Raw genomic sequence first — 23,220 nt, 5'->3', positions numbered from 1 at the left:
CTTATAAAAGAAGTATTGGTACCAGTGCCAATGTAGACGCCTGGAGTGCTAACAATCAGTGAGGTGCAAGCAATAGTATTGATGTGCAGCACGGCGAAGAGAGAGAGCGTGAGGTAACGAGGAGGGTGGGGCATCGTGGCCGTGACCCGTGGTTGCGCAACTCACCGCTGACGGACGCGAACGGGGAGCTCACCTGCGACGTCATGTTGGCAGAGCCGCCAAGCAGCTCAGCTCCGTATAAAAGCCACCCCGCGCTGCTGTCCGGTACCACATTCGTCCAGTCCAGCAGACGCAACAGGTGCATCGAGCAGCCATGCAGGTGAGTCGTCTGCCTCGGCGATTATAATTTCCCTAAACTAGATATGTATTGTTCGGGTCTATGCCTGTCTGTAATGGCCTCCTCGTCGACGGGATTACTCGTAATCTCTTCTTTGCTGTGAATGCCATTTGTCTTTGGGACCCTTTAGTCAGATGCGTGAACGGTGTGACAAGAAGAAGCCCTAGAACCTACAGAATGGATTTTGTCTGAACTTTCATAGCCAAAAGAAGAGTGGGAAACGGACAAATAAGATAGGTCAATGTCGTGACGAAAAGGTCAACTCTTCGAAGCACAGTTATTTAGCACACAAAACTTCTATTGGATTCAAATTTAACTTTCAAAAAGGCATCCTTCGGATTAAATACTAAATTCAGGACATTGTGCGTTCTACAAATCATGGTTCCTGAAAAATATCTGAAAGTAAAGAAAGTTAGAGTAACCTACCAATTGTTATCTGAAATATTTTTTCTGAAGGTACGTGATAAAATAGGCTAGTGAAACATTTGATGAGACTTTGAACTTGAAAGTACCAATCGCCATACTATTCGCTATATGTGATTTCGAGCATCATCCAAAGGAGTGTCAAATGTTTCTCTAATTTCCTCAATTTATTATTTTTGGGTAAGTCATTGCACTAAACGTTTCATGGTTCTTAATTTTCAATTTATAGTAATTAGCTCTGTACAAAAAGATTTTGTGAGTTTTAAACTATATGTAAAGTACCATTTTAGCTGCTCTTCAAAATATGCTTAAATTTTTAACACCTATCACGTTCATCGACATCTTAAGGCATATAAGAAATTCTGTGGCACATGTCAAAACCGTTTCAGTAGCTCCATGTGACATCGAACTTTATCGGATAATAATTGTCTGCGACTATATGATGTCACAAATGACGCATAAAAGCAGGATACGAAAAATAAACAGCTAAAAAGCAACTGAGATCGTTCTTAGCACACACAAATTATAGTATCAATGGTTCCGATGTAACATGTGGAACGTTCATAATATTACTTTAGAAATTGGTCGCGAGAGGGTAACATGAAAATCGGTGTGACGTAGATGAATTTCATCTATGACTAGCTTACAGCTTTCATAGAGGGGTACAAGATAATGAAAGGTCTCATTGGCTGTTCAGGTGTCTTGATAGAAAACAGTGCTTCGTAGTGATCGCATGTATATTTACCATACATCTCTCAATGAGGTGGGAGGAGTAGGTTATGCGAAGCTGTTTTCATCGTCGACTATTTTCGTAAGGGCGTTAAAACAAACGGTTATAGTGTAGGACCAGTCAGTTACTGTTTGCGAAAGCAACAACACTGAACGAAGTGAGATGACTTACGTAATTTAGAAGCTAAGGAGAAACTAGTTATCCAGACGTACCAAACTACATTTTATGTGATTTTTTCGGAGTCACTTGAGACTATTCTCGGCATATCCTTTCGGCATAGTGTCACGTCTTACACTCTTAAAAAAAAGATAAAAATGAAATGACTCACCACGGAGTATTTGCCCGAATAAGAGGGAAAATACATAAACAAATGCTTACAATTTCCGAAAAAAATTATGGATTTCTTGAAGAGAAAGAGCTTGACTCAAATTCAGCAAGTCAACAACGCATTGGTTCACTTCTGGTTCCTATGCAAGCAGTTTTTCGGCTTGGCATTTACTGAGTTGTTGGGTGTCGTCATGAGGAATATCGTGCCAGTTCTGTCAAACTGGAGCTTTAGATCGTCAAAATCCCGTGGCAACTGGAAAACTTTGCCAATAATGATTCTCAAGTGGGGAGGAGGAGGAGGAGGAGGAGATTAGTGTTTAACGTCCCGTCCACAACGAGGTCATTAGAGACGGAGCGCAAGCTCGGGTGAGGGAAGGAAATCGGCCCTGCCCTTTCAAAGGAACCATCCCGGCATTTGCCTGAAGCTATTTAGGGAAATCACGGAAAACCTAAATCAGGATGGCCGGAGACGGGATTGAACCGTTGTCCTCCCGAATGCGAGTCCAGTGTGTTAACCACAGCGCCACCTCGCTCGGTTCAAGTGGGGAGATATCTGGCGACCATGGTGGTCATGACAATGTTTGGCAAGGACGAAGACAAGCAGTAGAAACTCTCGCTGTGTTCGGGTTTGCATTATCTTGCCGAAATGCAACCCCAGGATGGCTCGCAAAGAAGGCCAATAGGCCGGACGGAGTGACCGAGCGGTTCTAGGCACTTCAGTCTGGAACTGCTCGACCGCGACGTTTGCAGGTTTGAATCCTGCTTCGGGCATGGATGTGTGTGATGTCCTTAGGTTAGTAGGGCTTAAGTAGTTCTAAGATCTAGGGGACTGATGACCTCAGATATTAAGTCCCATAGTGCTCAGAGCCATTTCTGAAGTCCAATATATCGGGGTGCTGCGGATGTCAACCAACGGAGTCCTCCAATGAAAAGAAATGACACGTCAAATCATCACCCATGGTTTTCGGGATGCTGGTATCCCACCGCAGTCTGGGAGGCCTCCAGACACGACTTCGTTCTGGAATGTCATTGACTGGGGCAGAACTGTCTACAGTGATGAGTCCCGATTCGAGTTTTGGGTCGATGTCCATCCAGTCTCTTGTCATTTAGCGTTCTTTCACCCTTATTCGAGAAAAGCTGTATTCACATACACACAGATTTGTTTCATCATTATATACAGATGCATCATTGCATACAAAGAAAATGGTTCAAATAGCTCTGAGGACTATGGGACTCAATATCTGTGGTCATGAGTCCCCTAGAACTTAGAACTACTTAAACCTAACTAACCTAAGGACATCACACACATCCATGCCCGTGGCAGAATTCGAAACTGCGACCGTAGCGGTCGCGCGGTTCCAGACTGTCGCGCCTAGAACCGCTCGGCCACTCCGGCCGGCCATTGCATACAGATGTAGTAATTTCCTTGTATGAGAAAACCGCTCTCAAGAATACATAAAATTTGTGCAAAGGAATCAGTACGTCAGTTATATTTAAACAAGACTGATTAAATGTGTAATTAACATAAAACACCTTTTTACGAACACTATGTTACGACTGAAGACGTTCAATCAACAATAATCACAAGGATTAACATAGTTTAATTGTGACCAACTACCTAATCTGTGCTAACCATTCTCTTATAGAGGGGTTATCTGTAATTGTTCCAAAACACTGAATGATATTTTCATACAGGCTTATTTGAATATTTTCAATTCCTTTCAAAATGTCTGTCATTAGAAAAACATTAATAATATCAACAGAAATGAGTCATACATTCATTTTCGACCAGGATGATCGCTTGCAGAAATTGGTCTCTAAACACTAATCAAGATAACGTACTCTTTAGGAAAAGTAGTATGAGGCACTGTACGGTTTTAATGGGCATAATGGGCAGTCAAATGAAACTGAGACAGGAGCGATAAACAAAGAAAACTCTTTATTGTCTGAAAAGTAATCCCCGTAACTGTTAAAAAACTTGTCCCTCTGTGAGACAGCAGAGTCAGTGCCTTCACGAAAAAAAATACACACTTGCATACGGAAACAGGACCGTTCCTTGGCATGCACCACTACGTCCGAAGCAAATCAGCAGCCACGCTTGTCTGTCTCCATGGCTCCAGAAGTATGTAAGTGGTATGGGTGAAGGGGGGCGGGGGCATATGGACTCTACGGAGATTGTGATGGGGTTCCCGGCATAGTCGAAACAACCTTGGCAATATGGGGGTGAGCCCACAGAAGTTTTCATCTGACTGCCACTTATTCAAAAGTCCTAGCTGGTCACTACCAGTTCACCATCTCCTTCTGCAGGTCCAACTGGTATTCGCCTTGGCGTCGCTGGCGGCGATGGCCGCGGGCGAAGCGCCCTCCACCAGCTACGGCGCGCCCTCCCGCCAGCTGCCGGGCCAGCCTCAGCGGCTCCAGGCGCAACAGAAGCAGCAGCAGCAACCACAGGCCTTCGCTCAGTCGCAGGCGCAGCCGTCATTCGCGGCCCCGCAGCCAGTCTCTGGATTTTCTGCAGCCAGCTTCCGCCCACAGTTCTTCATCCCTGCACAGGACTTCTCCCGCCTCACAGACTCCTACCAACTGCCTACGTTCACTACCTCCGCCCCCACCACCACTGAGGCTGCCACCACCACTACTGAGGCTCCTTACAACGTAAGTATATTAGGACAAGGACAATGCAACCGAACTGCATTAAATTTTCAGCAATCCAGTTTGTGTTAAATTTACATCAGATCCACATGGGAGTATTATGAAAATGTTCCGTGTATTCAATTAGAGATCGATAGAGGCAAGACGACGTTCCATGTGTGAAACACGATTGAGAGCATTCAGAGAGTTGGCATTTGTGGTTGATTGTAGAACGATTCTGCTGCCTCCAGCGCACGTTTCGCACAAAGATCGGAATACAAGATAAAAGACAGTGGGACTGTAAACGTAAATGTAGGCATAGAACTAGGCAGCCTATATAACGTTCCATATGACTGGTTTCTGTCGAACAGGCACACCTTGAGATTTAAAACTAAAATACGTGGTTGTTGATATCACTGATTTCAGCTAGTGCACATCCTTGCAGTGGCCGACCACCTCACGATTTCCTGGTTTCCTATTCGGTCGAAACAGGTCATAACAATTCAATAAAACATGGTGTAGACTTTTTTTTATTCATACAATAATGAAATAGTCCATTCCAGTTAGGGACCTCTTTGTAACCGCTGACCAGAAATGAAATGTTCAACAAATTTGAAATTCACTACATAATCGTCAAACAGCAATGGACAACAAGGTTTTGAATGTAGTGTACATTTGGTTCTTAATCCTGTCACCTTACAATAACGTTGTTTCTTTTGCTGACAGTACGGCAAGGCGGAGCTGCGTGAGGCGGAGGAGAGCGGCGTGTACTACGTGCTGCAGCCAGACGGCCGCCTGCAGCGCATCGCCTACGCCCACGGTCCAGCCCCCGCCTCCCCCGCCCCCCAGCAGCAGCGCGCCGCCTCCAGTGAACTGTTTGCCCTGCAGCAGCCAGCGCTCACCCCCGGCTACCTGGCACGCTTCCAGTACCAGGACCTGCATCCTGCCGGTGCTCCCATCTACTCTTACAAACAACCAGAGCTTGTGCGCATCAACTAGGCTTCTCTCATGTATCGTAATTCCACAACATGACATCGTTTTGAAGTGATAACCATGTCAGACAAATCACTTGATTCCAATACTTGTTTTCATATTTTCGTTTGTTGTTGATTACTGTTGTAAGATCTGCAACTTATATTAAATATTTTTTTACCAGCTGCAAAGTTTTTGTTTAATAAGCCATGTTATCCGTGCTTTACCTTCCAAAGAATATGGTCCTCCAATGGTAATTGCAGTTGTTACATGCTGCAAATGAAACATACCACCTGTCAAAAAACGGAGTGTGCAGTGTCTCCAACTGTGTAGGCCACCCACTAGTTACCTGACTATGTAGAACAACTGAAACATCCATTTGATGGAAACATGTAAAAATATTATTTTGTAAGTATGAACAATTTTTTTACGATAAAGCAATTTAAAAAATGAATAATAACATATAATTAGTTATTCTGCTCTTGTAGAGGAAAACTGAAATTTTCATTCAGTACTGAAACTATACAGTAACGAGTAAAAGGAGTTGTAGAACAACATGGTCTGACAGGAAGAAATGGATTGGAAAGGCAACTGGTATAGCACTGTACAGTGCACAGTATAATAACTCCAAAATACTTTATTTAATAATCTTGGAAGGCTCTACACATGGAGTAACGAGAAAATTTCGGGAAGTAACGAAATAAGTGTAGATGAAATCAAACTCTGAAGTGGAAAATAGTTTCAAAAGCAGACACTGAATCTGGCCATAACCTACTCATTATGAACTGTAAGGAAAAGTGTATCAATAAGTAGGTGGGACTCGTAAACTGAAATAGCAATTGGATGTTGCTAATTTTCAAGGCAGCATTCCACAAGTATTGAAGAAAACTCGGAATGGAATTACAGTAAATTGGTAGCTTTGATACATGCAGAGTATCAAGCATGGAAAAAAGGCGAGGATTACTTGTAATGTGTGTGTAACATATGAGATACTCATTTTGGTTGACGATAGGTGAAAATATGTAAAAGTAGGAAATGAAACAATCAAAACTGACTACATATGTCTAAAAAGTAAGAAAAGTACAAAGGGGCAATGCAGGAATAATTAGAGGAGATGTAAACCTGTACATATGTGGATGACTATAGAAACATATATATGAAAATATATATGAAAATTAATTATCGAAGAGAAGAGAAACAGTATTGTCAATATTAAGAACTCATATGGCAAACTAGCGCTGAGCAATGCAAGGATAGAATAAATAGGACACCTGTATAAAAGATAAAAACACGAAGGTAATATTGTGGAAATGAAACAGGAAGTAGATTACAAGATGGAAATACAATACTGAGAGAAAAGAGGTTGACAAAGTAATGGGAGACCTTAGTCGAAGCGAATAAAGCTGAACTGCAAGTGATGCTGCGGAATGGATTACGAAATTAGATGCTAAAGGTGTAGATGAACTTTACTATTCCGTTAGCAAAATAATGTGGTAGCAGATTAGATAGGATACAGACTCCATACAAAGGCAAGTAATGAGATTCTGGCAAACGATCTCTTCAAGAAGAAATATAAAATTTAATAGCAGGGATAGTCATCTCTGAAAGTATTTGGAATGTAGGCTTGTACAGAAATGAAATGTGGACAGTAAACAGTACAGACAAGTTACACTGAAGAACTGCATTGTACCAGTCCTAGGGCTACAACTGCATATTCTTGATGAAATCAAGCCTTACATTTGTTCGTAAACGAGCTTAAATTGATAATTGGCACTTGCAGCTAGTGAACACATTCACTTATGGAACTGATTCAGTTTGGAATATAAGTTTTCAATCGCAAGACGTGCTCCGTAGCTACACACACGTTAATTCCAATGAGTATTCACCTACCGGCGTGTCAAATATTTGAGTATTGTAACACCTCAACGATAGACTCTTTTGTGTAAATGTCGTTTATCTGTAGACTGATAAGTCAGAGTGTGTGTGGTACCAATTTCATATTACAGTTTGTAAGATGAGTTCACACCATAAAGAGGAGTTACTTTTGGGCACGAAGTAAGCTCCCATTAAAAATAAATCCGTCTGTATTTTTGCAATGTTTGATAGAGCTTCATTTAATAGTTTTAGAAGTAAATGTAGCAGAAGGTACATCTCGAAAATCAGATAACATAGTATATATCTAACCGAAAAACATGTTTAGATACCCACAACGGTATACTAGAATATGGATGATGAACAAACTAAAACTAAATCCTTGATATGTTCCTTCCCGTACTACATCTAGTCATGATTGAATTATAGTTAATAAGGTAATAAAAAGAAATTTAGGTTAACTTGTATGATGGTGTTGTTTAAATAACGATATTTTGATAAATTGTTGAAACACATGATTGCAACGCTAAATCCCCATTTTGATTCAGCGGAATACCGCACTTGATCAGTCGTACAGAAAACCACTGGCCGAGAATGTAAGTGGTGATTTAATATGGCGTCTTGAATATGAATCTAAGGTTAGGAAGGATGAAGATGCACAACAGTACTCACTGAAAAAAATAGTATATTTACATACGTCGGTCAGGAACCGGTTTAACCGAATGTCCAACGAATCAAGAGAAATAGGCGTTCTGAGAATTAAACCATATACAGTAATAGGAAACAAGTGTAGATGATTTTAAATCTCTTATTACGTTATTGAAGAGTATACATATCCATGATTTTGACGGAATATTTAACAGGATTGGAAGGATCTGTGTACTATATATCAATTCCGTACTCAGTCGCCTACGGATGTGTCGTTTAAGTGTAATGAATTTCCCGACAGATAGAAATACAATGCTGGATACCCTCTGCCTTGAAGTTCACAGCGGAATGCAGAGTACGGCTGTAGGTGGGTAACTGCTATTCAGTACATTTCCTTCGGTTTATGCTGGAAAGAACCTAGTCGAGAATGGTACTATGGGTGACGTGGTCAGTCGATTATTGTCAGGAGAGAACACCGTTGAGCGTTTAGATGCTGCATTTGGAGGTGTAGAGGCCAACTAATTCATTACACAACGTGGCGCGCTATGCAGGCGGTGCCTCGTATGAAAAGCTACAACTTGGCTGTCAAGACGAAGCTGTTTGCTCTGGCCAGTGTGCATACTAAGGAAGTGCATGTCATGTGAGAGTTGCAAGTATGGAAGAGCAACGCTGGGCTGTAATAAACTTCTTGAAAAACTCCCATAGGTTTTGCCTCCAAAACCATCAGCGAATTCCTTAATTTATCGTATGTCAGTAAATACAGTACAAAGACAGCATAAGTATGCAGAATAGGTAATCTGAAAGGATTCAGAACAACTTAAACCTAACTAACCTAAGGACATCACACACATCAATGACCGAGGCAGGATTCAAACCTGCGACGGTAGCGGTTGCACGTTTCCAGACTGTAGCGCCTAGAACTGCTCGGCCTCTCCGGCCGGCGCTGCGATGACACTTGGCACAGAGGTGCTTTAAGTGATCGATGTTTGCCATTGTCTTTCCCTATACTGAGTGACATGTTGCACAAGCTTGCTCTAAAATGAATTAGTTTACGGATCTCAACCGACCTGGCTCTACAGTTTGATTTAACAAGGTCATATTCTGACTTGGCAAAAACTCTAGAGTGGGTTTTGATCAGTACAGCAGTGTTGCGCAACATTCGAATGCGTGACTCCTGAAATGGACGCTGGCACGTGGAAGGTTGTTCCTTTTCTGTAAAACTTAGCTCCATTGATTAAAATTCCGTTCCCCTCGAGCTCTATAGGTTTCGCTTCTGCAAACACTCCCCGCTCAAAACAACTTGCTACTATCACCAAATTCTCGTAGGTGGAGAAGATCCAATGCTTCCCGATCCGCTGCAAGCTCACTTTGGATTCACATTGTCCCTTGGGCAGTCTATTCCTTTTCCCCTGGCTAAAAATAACTGCACCGTGCATGTGTCCCATATTTGTAGTTTCTCAGGTTTTCCTCCGTCATTCACTATTTTTGTTCCAAACCCAACACTGATTGTGTAACTACTTTTATCCTTAAATTTACATTGTACGCACTGGTACAATAAACACGACATTCCAGAACCAACACTGTCGATAACTAAAAATTTAAACAAGAAATCGTACGAATCTGACATCTTTCAGCACAAAATTTAATCTGACGCATTTATTTCTCCAGAACTCAGTTTGATTTCTCCTCCATCAACAGTCCACATACGTCAGACGCTACACTTCCCTTTTCAGTGACCTGAGGACAGGGATAATCATCACCCTTTATCCCTCTTCAAAAAGACTGCTACCCCTAGCAGGCTCACAATACTCGAAAACACATATAAAATACAATGCCTAATTAATCTATGCAAACCGAGTTATACATGACAAGAAAACAACAAAAACTACCAATAATCTACTACTTTCTGTATCGCAAAGCATACGGTAGTCATGCTGTACTCTATCTTCCTGGTTTTCTCTGTGCTTAACACCTCTCTTCACTCCCTCTTTCTTCCTCTTTCCTACCTGTGACACGTCTGGATTCACATCCGGCAACCCTCAAATGGCCGTAAGTGCCCAAAGCGTACTAAAGTTGTTCTAGTTGGCAGCTGAAGATTAACATTAACGGGAGATGTGATTTCAACAATTTGGTATGGCCCTCAATACTTTCTTTTTCTCTTTTTGTGTATATGGGCTGGACATTATAACCCATTGTCCCACTCTACACTGCGGTATACTTCCTTTCCGCTTTAATGCGTCTTCCTGCCTTTCCAAAGCCTTTGTATTCACCTTTTGCACCTGTTTTCAAACATCCCGAATTGTCCTTGCATACTGACGTACACATTCACCGGTCCTTCCTTTCCAAAGTTTCACAAAATGAAACGATGACGCAATTTTTCGGATGTACACTACCTCATATGGAGACAAACCTGTATTTGTATGGACTTTTGCATTGTATGCGCATACAATATGCTTAAAATACTCATCCTAATGATGGTGATGAGAATCCACATACAAACTCAACATCTTCCCAATTGTTCTGTGTACTCGTTCTGTCCTTCCGTTGCCCTGTGGATGCAATGCGCTCGACCTCAACTTCTTTATGTCAAACAATTTACACAGTTCCTATATTAAATCCGACATAAAGTTGGTCCCTGGGCCGGTATACCAAACTTCTAAATCCAGTTGTTTACTAACGCTTGCACGACCTTTGCTGCCTGTTGATTTGACATAGCTACCATCGGCACGTACCTCGAAAGGTGGTCTGTGAGAACGAATCTGCTCCATTATGCTGTCCACCTAAAAGGTCCTGAGACAACGTTCCCCGGCACAGAGAATGGGAATGTTGCTTTCGGTAATCGTTTTAGCTGTATGTGTTTCCGACTCAAGCCTGCTCTCTGCGCACATGGTATACAATTCTTGACATATTGATCCACGTGTACTTTCCTACCTCTCCACCAATAGCTCTCCGCCACTCTCCTATTGGTTCAAACGGCTCTCAGCACTATGGGACTTAACATCTGAGGTCATCAGTGCGATAGAATTTAGAACTACTTAAACCTAACTAACCTAAGGAGATCATACACATCCATGCCCGACACAGGATTCGAACCTGTGACCGTAGCTGTCGCGCGGTTCCAGACTGAAGCGCCTAGAACCGCTCTGCCACATCGGCCTGTCACTCTCCTATTCGTCGCTCTACACCCTCCATGACCAGATAACACGTGATCATGTGCTTCCTTTAAGACCTCATCCCTCAAGTTCGTTGTGCTGCTACCCTTGGCCCTAACTTAATTTCCCTGCGCAGAAGACCGTCGTACATATGGAATTGTGGCAGTGTCTGATACAATTTACAATCGTTGTTCGCGTTCTCTAACTCTTGCCATACTGCTAGGTCATAACCTATGACCGCTACTTTTGCGACCTTCCTATTTATTGCATCCGCATTGCCGTGCTGCTTCCCAGGCTTGTGCACCACCTCGTAGTCGAATTCAATAAGCCTCACAGCCCATCTAGCGAATCTAGTGGACGGATCCTTTAACCTCAACAACCCCTTCAATGCAGCATGATCTGTCACTACCAGAAATATTCTCCCACATAAATATTATTTAAAATATGTGATTCCATAGATTACGCTAAGTATCTCCCTCTCAGTTGTTGAGTAATTCGTCTCTGCTGGATTCAACTGCCTAGACGCATGGACTACAGGATGTTCGTTCCCATCAGTTTCCTGACTAAGAGCAAACCCCAATCCTCAATTCGATGCATCCCATGGCTAGTATAAACTCTTTTTCAAAACCTGGAAACATAAGAACCAGACTTGATGTTAACAGTTCTTTCAGTCTGTCAAACGCTTTGTGACACTCTTCTGTCCACTCACATTTCACACCCTTCCGTAACAATCGCAACGGCTGTGCTAAATCTGTAAAACCCTTCACGAACTTCGATATAAATTGATAATTCGAATGAATGACTGCACTTCCTCCACTATTTTCGGTTCCAGAAAATCCCTTACAGCCTGTACTAACCTCGGATCTGTTTGCATTCCGTCCTTAGTGATAATTTGACCCAATATTTCACTTTTTCTAATGAAAAATGACACTTATTCAGATTCAACGTCAAATTACCGGCTCTTAACTTCATAAATACATCCCTTAACCGTTGTCTATGTTGATCCATACTCCTTGAAAACACTATAAAGTCATCTAAATAGATCAGACATTGACGTGGTTTCAAACCCCTCAAGACACGGTCTAGCCACCTCAGAAATGTGGAAAGAGAACTTTTAAACCGAATGGCATTCCAATATACTGGTAATGGTCTCCTGGTGTAGAGAAAGCTGTATTTGGATGATCCTTTGGAGCCACCTCCAACGGATGATAACCACTTGTCAAATCCATCATAGAAAGGTACTGTCGCTGTCCTAAGTGATCCAGCGTCTCCGATATGTTTGGAATGGGGTATGCGTCCGTTACTGTCTTATTGTTGAGGTATCGGTAGTCACAACAGAACCTGTATTTCTTAGTTCCATCCATAGATTATTTAGGCACAACGACAATGCCCGCTCCCTAGCAACTATTACTATGCTCTATAATACCGTCCGAAGCTGCTTATCAATGAAATCCTCCAAAGTCGGCTGCGATTACCTCGGTATTCTGTATGGTTTACGGTAAGCAGTTGCTACATTTCCTATTGGTATCCTATGTTGAACTAATGGAGTTCGTGTAATGGCCCTTGTGGATAAAACAAGTCCTTTAATTCCCACAATAAATCTTCCATACGCTATCCTTCTCCTCATTTCAGATGCTAAATTTCGTCACGCAATGCAGTTCTATTGGCAGTTAGTGGTTGATCGCTTCGCCTACCTCTCGACCATCAGTCGTCGTCATCTGGCACATTCAAATTTGCTACTACAACTTCTTTCCTCAAATTCGCGTCTACCTCTCTAAAATTATCAAAGTTCACGGGATCTACTCCCATGTCGATCCCTTCTGTTTCACGAAACAACCGAATGGACCCAAAACTTCATTATCCTGCAATGGTTCAATGACACATACTTTACCCACGGGTAGATTCGACTTCGCATTTACCCAAAGCGACTTCCCGGTGCCACTAGACACCCACTCATGCGAATTAAGCCTCAATGCTAATGAACGCGGTTCAGTTGGTTTGTCCACTACGTTGAACGGACCTAGGGACAGCTCTGCATTGACAACAGTTTCCCCTAGCTGAAATAACATTCCACCAAGTTCCACAGTTCGTCGTCCAAGGTCAATTTTGGCATGATGTTGATGCAAGAAATCCACTCCTAGGATAATGTCGTAGCCCTCGCTTACCCATGGTACTACCTCCATGCATGCATTAAATCAGACTTCCTCTATTAGACCCCAAAGGCATGACCACCGTATCCCCCACTCCACGCAACCTATAACGTGCTGGGTCTAGCTTCCTACGTCCCATTATATTCCTAGTAGCCACTGACACTTGCACTCCTGTGTCCAACAAAATCTTAAACTTTTTAGTTCCTATGGATCCTACCACTCAACATTCCACCTGTGCATACGTATTCGTAGCACTGAAATTAAATGGTAACTCCCTTAGGTGGGTCTTGGACCCCCTCGGCTGTTTAACGCTTGTCCACCTCTCCTGGCTCTAATTCTCCATCCACCACGCTGCTGTTTCCACCCCCCCCCCCACCTTCCTCTATTCCTTGGTGACTGTGTATAGTGCCTCTCCACATTTCCCGTATGACCACACTTAAAAACATTTCACACCTGCTGTAAACGCTCTTTGCCTCTTGCATACCCCTGTTGCAACATCTGTTTCCTCTCACTGAATTGCCTGCTGAATGGGCGAATACAAATCTTTCAGATTCCCTTCAGGCACTTTTCGCCATATATGCTCAACCTCTCGCTAAAGTACTGAGTGATATTGTGTTTCTTGTACTGTTGTAAAAACCCCTCCTTCAATTGCTTGCCGGCCGCGGTGGTCTAGCGGTTCTAGGCACGCAGTCCGGAACCGCGCGACTGCTACGGTCGCAGGTTCGAATCCTGCCTCGGGCATGGATGTGTGTGATGTCCTTAGGTTCGTTAGGTTTAAGTAGTTCTAAGTTCTAGGGAACTGATGACCACAGATATTGACTCTCAAAGTGCTCAGAGCCATTTCAATTGCTTAATCTGTCCTACCTTCCTTAAGGCCTCAGAACACTTTACATGTGTCTTCGCTTGAGCCATTAATCAAACCTTGGCTAATTGTAACAACTGTTCATAAGACGAACGTTCGCGGCTCGTGGTCTTGCGGTAGCGTTCTCGCTTCCCGCGCACGGGGGCCTGGGTTCGATTCCCGGCGGGGTCAGCGATTTTCTCTGCTTCGAGATGACTGGGTGTTGTGTGTCTTTCATCATCGTTTCAATGTCATTCCCTCGCGTTGAAGAACTTTTGGAGGGCCAGGCGAACCGCCACACGAGGGGTCTCCCGGCCACCAGTGCCATACGCTCTTTTATATCTTTTATCAGACCAACCATTAAACAAAGCTGAAATGTCCAAGTCCTCCACAAACGAACACACATCCTCAAACGCCTTGCCAGAAAACAGAATAATCAAACTCGTGGCACCTTTATCAATCTCCTGCACCCTAGGCAACAACGACATATCAGGTGCGGTTTCCCTCTCCCTTCTAGATGTTAATTCACTTCTCAACTGCATACTGTCCGCTGTCAAATTTGCTAACATTTCCATCAAAATCCGCACCACTTCTGGTTCCGACACAGCTTGCGACCTTGCCTCTCCCATTGTGTTGCTTTCACTCCTAGTTAGCTTGGAAACGAAACATGTAAGTACAATGATAACCCAACTCCACACACCTCAGTATCATCATACCCAGATGAATACAATAATAAATCTGACTGTCCCAAATTCTCTGACACTTATTCTGACAAAAAAATTAAATATACGCCTATGCAAAACATCTACAATGTGGTTCCTGAAGAACATACTCAAAACACAAAAAGGAAAAAAAACGTCCAATACTCAAAAGAAAACTGTTCAAAACTCACCACATCTTGTGACCGTAATATAGGTGGTGGGCTCAAACGTTGTACTGCACAGACGATGTCCGCTATTCTGACACCAAATGTAGTGGTGACTTCTGCCACCGAATGTATCAGGATGACCAAATGTAGTGGGAAGAGGTTGAAGCCACTGTTTTAAGACACATTCAAGATTTACAAATGATTTATTTGTTTCCACTACAGTGCCCCATTCAACTCGGTCCACGTTTCAGGGTCCTGCAATGCTGAGCCCCCAGCGACCCAGTGCAACGTCCTGCTATGTGTTGGCCTTGTAGGGCCGCATCGTCAGGGTTGCACCGGCAGCTAACTCTGCCGTCTTCTTCCCTGTTTACTCAGCGCTGTTTCGCTGGGAGCCACCTAGCGGCCTGCTGTGGTCTTCCTCGCTGGCGAAGCTGGGATTTTTGCGACCACAAACGCCTGGGATCCGGCGAACGAATCTGTGGCACTCGCCTCGGGGTGTCTCCAGTGTGCATTGGGAGACAAGACGACTGCCCATTGTAATGAGAAAAAGAGTTGTCCGCCGCTGGCTGGCTGTCTATGGACAGACACCGTGTCGATCTCAGAGGATCGAACCAGCGACCCAATGTGGACTGGAACTCTTTCGACCTATCTGCTGCTGCGTGTAGCTGGTGGTGTGACACGCCCCGTCGTCCAGGAGAGCTGCCACACTTGAATCACTCTCGTTATCACCTATTTATACTTGGCTGTGCGCCCTTTTTTGCTAACATGGTGCTCCAAGTCATGTACTCACCACACCTAAGTTGCTCCAGTGGGCCGTTCTGCCTGTAACTTGTGCAAACCGCTGCGTTTATGCTTTTTAGTGGTTCGACGGCCCTGTGGCCTCCATTCTACTTTGCAGCCGATGGTCAGCATAATTTACTGTCAACAGACTCGCGCATGGATGCAACTTGGGCGTTCAGAAATGTTGCACCAAATCTAACTTTCCTATCTTTAACTGTGGTGCAGCTACAGCATGTTAAATTCGTACCGATGATTTGTATATAGTGCTAATTGTATTGGGAGTGCACAAACGAATAGCTTGTTAGCTTGACTTGTCCTGCTGATGTGCACCATCGTTGTAATCCACGTATATTAAATTTAGAAATATAGCTCAGTACACAGACCCATCACCTAAAAATAAAGGATTATAACAAGTAAAAATTATTGGAAATTAGTATACAAAATTCTTTGGGATTGCTGCTGTATAGTTGGCATCAGATGTACTGATTAAAACGAAAACAGTTAAATTGTGATTAAATAATATAGTGTCAGCAGAACAGCATCAGCGAAAACAAATTGGATGTTGAAGTTCCAAGATTTGGCACATTACTGGAAGTAGTTTTCCTGATACATTGCTGATCCCATAGGCAATTAATAACTCACTCTCTCCCCCAACAATAATTTTTTAAGTATATCCATAACCCGACTAGCAAAAAACAAATTTATAGACTACAAGATGCACTTCTGCCAAGTCAACAATTATTTATTTCTCTATGATACTTTCTGGCGGCAGTTCTTTCAAAGACATTTTATTTACAAGTGCACTCTCACCTTACAGTGTATGAGGCATTGTTATGGAAATGTTTCACACAAGAGTACGTGCATTATATTTGGGTAATAAATGTATGCACTGAGATAGATATCCATGAATTCAATTAATTAATAACTTTGGCGTAAATAATTTTTTTAAAAACATTTGCATTCGTAGCCTTTCCTTTACTTTCTGAGGAACAAAACATACGATTCATTCTACTTCACACTTGAGTTCTTGTACTCACACGGCGTAACATTACACAGTTCTACATTGCGATGCACGCTAATAGTAATAGTCTTTCGCCATGTTCTGAACTCATTATTCACGTACAATCAACGAACCTAACCTCCTTGGTACGTGTAGCACGTGAGTCACTACCAAGGATTTGTCAACTGCGCGGTATTACATTTGCTGCCGGCCTGATGTATTTCCAAACTGTTTTAGTTTCTCAGTATAACTGCACTAACTCTCCATCTGTCACCTACACGTTCAGTACTGTTGCTGATCAGGAAGTAGTGTGCAATATTATTGACTGTCTAGGGGGCATTTAGGTCGAATATCAGGATAAGTCCTTGGAAAGTAACGAGTTTCAATTCGGTCTCTAATGATCTTGTTGCCGTTCGGACGCTAAACCCTGCTATGCCTTCCCTCATTCCTTCCACACTTCGTGCTATGACTGATATTGCCCAGAATGAATCTCACATGATTTTCTGCATCATTTATTACAACAATCGCCTAAAGTTTTAATATCACTTTTGTAATGAGAGTTACCTCCCCATCTTGATACGTCTTTGTCAGAGGAAATCGGTAATGACAGAAATCCTCAAGAAGCAAGTTTTAGTTACACGTTTTACAAATGGGGTAAAGTCAACATTAGTAAAAGAAAATAGATCATTTATGTCTATGATGTACATTTTTCACTATATTCTTTTCCTTCCTATATTTCTCCTTTATCTAATTCCAACATAAATTGAGTTACACTTGCCTTGACATTCGTTAGGCCACTATCAACAAAACCATATCCACAGTATCTGTAGCTAAGTACCAGAAGCGATTTGAAAATTTTCCTTCTGTATCCTTACTAATTCCTGGAAAAGTATCCTGACAATTTATTACATGGCCTTTTCCTAGAATCAGTTACAGCTCCGGTGATGTGATGCGACATCCCAGTCTTTGCAATGCCGCCAAGAAAGATCATCGTTAATTGCAGCAGTTCTCGCTAGTCATTTCGCGGTTCTACATCTAGACATCTACATGGATACTCTGCAAATCACATTTAAGTGCCTGGCAGAGGGTTCATCGAACCACCTTCACAAATCTCTATTATTCCAATCTCGTACAGCGCGTGGGGAGCATGAACTCCTCTATCTTTCCGTACGAGCTCTAACTTCCCTTATTTTCTGTTGGTGATCGTTCCTCCCTATGTAAGTCGGTCTCAACAAAATATTTTCGCATTCGGAGGAGAAAGTTGGTGATTGGAATTTCGTGAGAAGATTCCGTCGCAATGAAAAACGACTTTCTTTTAATTATGTACATCTTAAATCCTGTATCATTTCTCTGACATTCTCTCCCATATTTCGCGATAATGCAAATCGTGCTGCCTTTCTTTGAACTTTTTCGATGTACACAGTCAGCCCTGCCTTGTAAGGATCCCACACCGCGCAACATTGTTCTAAAAGAGGACGGTCAAGCGAAGTGTATTCAGTCTCCTTAATAGGTAAGTTACATTTTGTAAGTGTCCTGCCAATAAAATGAAGCCTTTGGTTAGCCTTCCCCATAAGATTTTCTATGTGTTCCTTCCAATTTAAACTATTCGTAATTGTAGTACCTAGGTATATTGTTGAATTTACGGCTTTTGGATTAGACTGATTTATAGTGTAACCGAAGTTTGGCTGGTTCAAATGGCTCTGAGCACTATGGGACTTAACATCTATGGTCATCAGTCCCCTAGAACTTAGAAGTACTTAAACCTAACTAACCTAACGACATCACACAACACCCAGTCATCACGAGGCAGGGAAAATCCCTGACCCCGCCGAGAATCGAACCCGGGAACCCGGGCGCGGGAAGCGGGACCGAAGTTTAACGCGTTCTTTTTAGCACTCATGTGGGTAACCTCACACTGTTTCTCCGCTCAGGGACTGGGTGTTGTGTTGTCCTAACCATCACCATCTCATCCCCATCGACGCACAAGTCGCCGAAGTGGCGCCAAATCGAAAGACTTGCACCAGGCGAGTGGTCTACCGGACGGGAGGCCCTCGTCACAAGTATTGTATTGTTGTAAGCGAAGTTTAACGCGTTCCTTTTAGCACTCATGTGGATGACCGCACACTTTTCGTTATTTAAGGTCAACTGCCACTTTTAGCACTATTCCGATATTTCTTCTAAATCGTTTTGCAGTTTGTTTTGATCTTCTGATGACTTTACTAGTCGATAAATGACACTGTCATCTGCAAACAACCGAAGACGGCTGCTCAGTTTGTCTCCCAAATCGTTTATATATATAAGGAACAGCAAAGGGCCTATAACACTACCTTGGGGAACGCCAGAAATCACATATATTTTACACGATGACTTTCGGTCAATTACAACGAACTGTGACCTCTCTGACAGGAAATCACAGATCCAGTCACATAGCTGACACGTTACTCCATAAGCACGCAATTTCACTACGAGCCGCTTGTGTGGCACAGTGTCAAAAGCCTGCCGCAAATCCAGAAATACGCAATCCATCTGAAATCCCTTGTCAATATCACTCAGCACTTCATGTGATTAAAGAGCTATTTGTGTTTCACAAGAACGATGCTTTCTAAACACATGTTGACTGTGTGTCAGTAGACCGTTTTCTTCGAGGTAATTCATTATGTTCGAACACAATATATGTTCTAAAATCCTGCTGCATATCGACGTTAACGATATGGGCTGTAATTTAGCGTACTACTCCTACTACCTTTCTTGAATAGTGGTGTGACCTGTGGAACTTTCCAGTCTTTGGGTACGGATCTTTCGTCGAGCGAACGGTAGTATATTATTGTTAAGTATGGAGATAATGCACCAGCATACTCCGAAAGGAACCTAATTGGTATACAGTCAGGACCAGAAGACTTGCTTTTATTAAGTGAATTAAGTTGCTTCAGCATTCCGAGGATATTTACTTCTACGTTACTCATGGGCAGCTTTTCTCGATTCCAATTCTGGAATATTTGCTTCGTCTTCTTTTGTCAAAGCATTTTCGAAGGCTGTTTTTAGTAACTCAGCTTTGGCAGCACTGTTTTCGATGGTATCTCCATTGCTATCGTGCAGAAAAGGTATTGATTGTTTCTTGCCGCTAACATACTTCCCATAAGACCAGAATCGCTTTGGATTTTCTGCCAGGTTTCCTGACAAAGTTTCGTTGTGGGATCTGTTATAAGCATCTCGCATTGAAGTCCGCGCTAAATTTCGAGCTTCTGTAAAAGTTCACCAATCTTGGGGATTTTGCGTCTGTTTAAATTTGACATGTTGGTTTCGTTGTTTCTGAAGCAGTCTTCTAAACCGTTTTGTGTACCAAGGTTTGTACCGTGGTTTGTTAATTTATTTGGTATAAACTCTCAATAGCTGATGATATTATTTCTTTGAATTCAATCCACATCTGGTCTACACCTAAATTATTAATTTGGAATGAGTGGAGATTGTCTCTCAGGAAGGTGTCAAGTGAATTTTTATTTGCTTTTTGTAATACGTATATTTTTCGCTAATTTTCGAGAATTTGGGGATTACAATATTCACTCTTGCTACGACAGCCCTGTGTTCACTGATCCCTGAGTCGGTTTTAATGCTCGTTATTAACTCAGGATTATTTGTTGCTAAGAGTTCAAGTGTGTTTTCACAACCGTTACTATTCGCGTGGGCACATGAACTATCTGCTCGTGATAATTTTCAGCGAAAGCGTTTAAAACAATTTCGGATGATAATTTATGCGTATCTCCGGAATTAAACATGTATTTTCGCCAACATATCGAGGGTAAATTAAAGTCTCCACCAACTATTATCCTACGATTCCGGTACGTGTTTCAAATCAAATTCAAGTTTTCTTTGAACCTTTTATCAAATGTATCATCTGAATTGGGAGGTCGGTAAAAGGACCCACTTTTTAACTTATTCCGGTTGCCGACAATGACTCACAAGAAATATCAGCTTCTGACAGCAACAAACACGCCTCCGCCAATAGTGTTTAGCCTATACTTTCGAAACACCGTTACGTTCTTCGCAAAAATTTGACTGAGCTTATATCCGGTTTTAGCCAGCTTTCAGTGCCTATAACGATCAGCATCAGTGCTTTCTATTACCGCCCGGAGCTCTGGTACTTTCCCAACACAGCTACGACAATTTACAACTGTTATACCAATGGTTCCTGTATCTACGTTTTTCCTGTGTTCAGCCTGCACCCTTTGTGACTGAAGCCCTACTTGTGTTTTCCCGAGACCCGCTAATCTAAAAAACCGCCCAGTCCATGCCACACAGCCCCTTATACCCGTGTAGCCGCCTCCGAACCCCAACCACCCTTTGGCGCAGGTCGAGGAATCTGCAGCCTACACGGTCGCAGAACCGTCTGAGCCTCTGATTCAGACCCTCCACTCGGCTATGTACCAGAGGTCCGGAATCGGTCCTGTCGACTATGGTGCAAATGGTCTGGTTCAAATGGTTCAAATAGCACTGAGCGCTATGCGACTTAACTTCTGAGGTCGTCAGTCACCTAGAACATAGACCTAATTAAACCTAAGGACATCACACACATCCATTCCCGAGGCAGGATTCGACCGGCGACCGTAGCGCCTAGAACCGCACGGCCACTCAGGACGGCTGCAAATGGTCACCTCTGCTTTCATCTTGCAAGCAAGACTGGCAGCCTTTACTACTTCTGTTAGCCGCTCGAAACCAGAGAGAATCTCCTCTGATCCAAAGTGACACATATCATTGTTACCAACGTGAGCTACCACCTGCAGTTGGCTGCACCCTGTGTTCTACATGGCATCTGGGAGGACCCTTTCCACATCTGGAATGACTCCACCCGGTATGCACACGGAGTGCACATTGGATTTTTTACCCTTCTTGTCAGCCAAGTCCCTAAGGGGCCCCATAACGCGCCTAACGTTGGAGCTCCCAACTACCAATAATCCCACCCTCCGCGATTGCCCGGATCTTGCGAGCTGAGTGGTTTCCTCTGATACAGGACAGGTGACAGCATCTGGCTCAGCGACAGTGTCAGCCACAGACAGCACCTCGTACCTGTTTGTCAGACCAATAAGGGAGGCCTTATGTACGGCCGACTGGGAATTATTTAGCCACCTGCTTAGCCCTGGGGCGACCTCCCACTTGACCACAGGTGAGGAATCACCCTCAGAGCTAGTAGTAACTGGGTTGGCCACCGGTGAGGACCGTCCGTTGGATCCCGACGGCCGGCCCACAACAGTGGTGCCCATCTAGTGCAGCCTCAAGCTGTGTAACCGAAGCCATCACAGCCTGAAGCCGAGAGCGAAGTGTTTCCGAGAATAATAGACATACTCCGCTGCTGCTGTTCATGTAAGAGTTCTTAACGAGTTTCGACTGAGATATTCTATATATCTGGATAAATCCCATGTCCAGGCCAGAAGATACCCCATCAGTGAATCGAAATAGGTCTGAAGGAGCATTTCAGAAATGTGATGACGGACACTGAGATACAACAGGTAATGACCGAGTAGCTCTTCCAGATTTGTACAACAGCCATTAACTCGACCTGTACTGCTTGCTGAGGTATCATTGAAAAGTTAATGAATTTTTACAGCTATAGCCCACTTCCCTAATCCCTGATTGACAGTCATCATTTAACACCTACAGACGATTTTGGGAATTAAGAGACTCCCCCTGGAAGGTTCGTAATACTGCCATCCTATCATCTTTTTTGTCGTCTTTGAGCGCTGGGACCATCTTCCCATCCTAGTAACTTGGCAACAGTTAAGTGGCAAGTTGAGAATTTGTGCCTGTTTCGAATATATAAACTTTTTCTGAGACGTTGAGAAGAAGTTCGGTATATAACCAGGCTTTCTGTTTCTGCCCAAAAGCGTCTACAGCGTCTATTGATATGTGAACCCCAGTCGTGACGCCTGTCAAGACACCAGAGAGGCATGAGTAGAAAACTGACAAGTACCGTGAACTATGTTACCGCTGCTCTTTCTACTCTTGGTGATATTTGCTGAATCAAAACACAGGAATTTTTCCTGTCCTCACTACTAACACTTCTATGCCTTCATGATATTGAATGATGTTTACTATATATATTATTATATATTATGATTGAATGTTACTATATAGGGTGAGCCACTAACTATTGCCACTTACAATAACTCTGAAAGTATGATAGTAGCTGAAAAGCTTGTGGGACAAATGTTACAATGGACAACGAGGGCCGTAATATCACGTTGGTTTTTTGTTGCTAGGTGGTGTCGTGTCAGAAATGTGAAGGTCAACTTTCTTTTTTTAAATGGGATGCTATAGTTTGGTACTTAATTTATGATACCGTCTATCGAGACGTCCCCATGATGTGTAACAGTAAGGTCTTTGAGGGTCAATGAAGGTCGCAAATGTTGCATGAACGTCCATTTACAGAAGGTGTTCGAAGTGATGACATCGGTGTCAATGAAGTGCTGCGATCTTATTATCATAGATTGAGTGGTA

General features: G+C 43.0%; 1 protein-coding gene across 3 annotated transcripts in view; it reads left to right on the top strand.

Annotated features, from left to right (window-relative positions):
• The first annotated feature begins 283 nt into the window (after positions 1-283).
• LOC126478914 (uncharacterized) overlaps positions 284-23,220 on the top strand; it is a 90,107-nt gene continuing 67,170 nt past the window's right edge. For 2 of the 3 annotated variants that reach the window (XM_050103745.1, XM_050103741.1), the window contains exon 1: positions 284-319. In XM_050103745.1, the coding sequence (XP_049959702.1) occupies positions 314-319 (6 nt within the window). In that variant the 5' untranslated portion in view covers positions 284-313. Of the gene's footprint in view, positions 320-4,124; positions 4,473-5,174; positions 5,604-23,220 lie in introns of those variants that run through there. The other variant, XM_050103742.1, reaches the window with a different exon arrangement.

This window comes from Schistocerca serialis, chromosome 1 (genome assembly GCF_023864345.2).
Source record: "Schistocerca serialis cubense isolate TAMUIC-IGC-003099 chromosome 1, iqSchSeri2.2, whole genome shotgun sequence".
NCBI lineage: Eukaryota > Metazoa > Arthropoda > Insecta > Orthoptera > Acrididae > Schistocerca > Schistocerca serialis.
The sequence above is the reverse complement of the archived record's forward strand: the minus strand, read 5'-3'. Positions and strand labels throughout refer to the sequence as shown.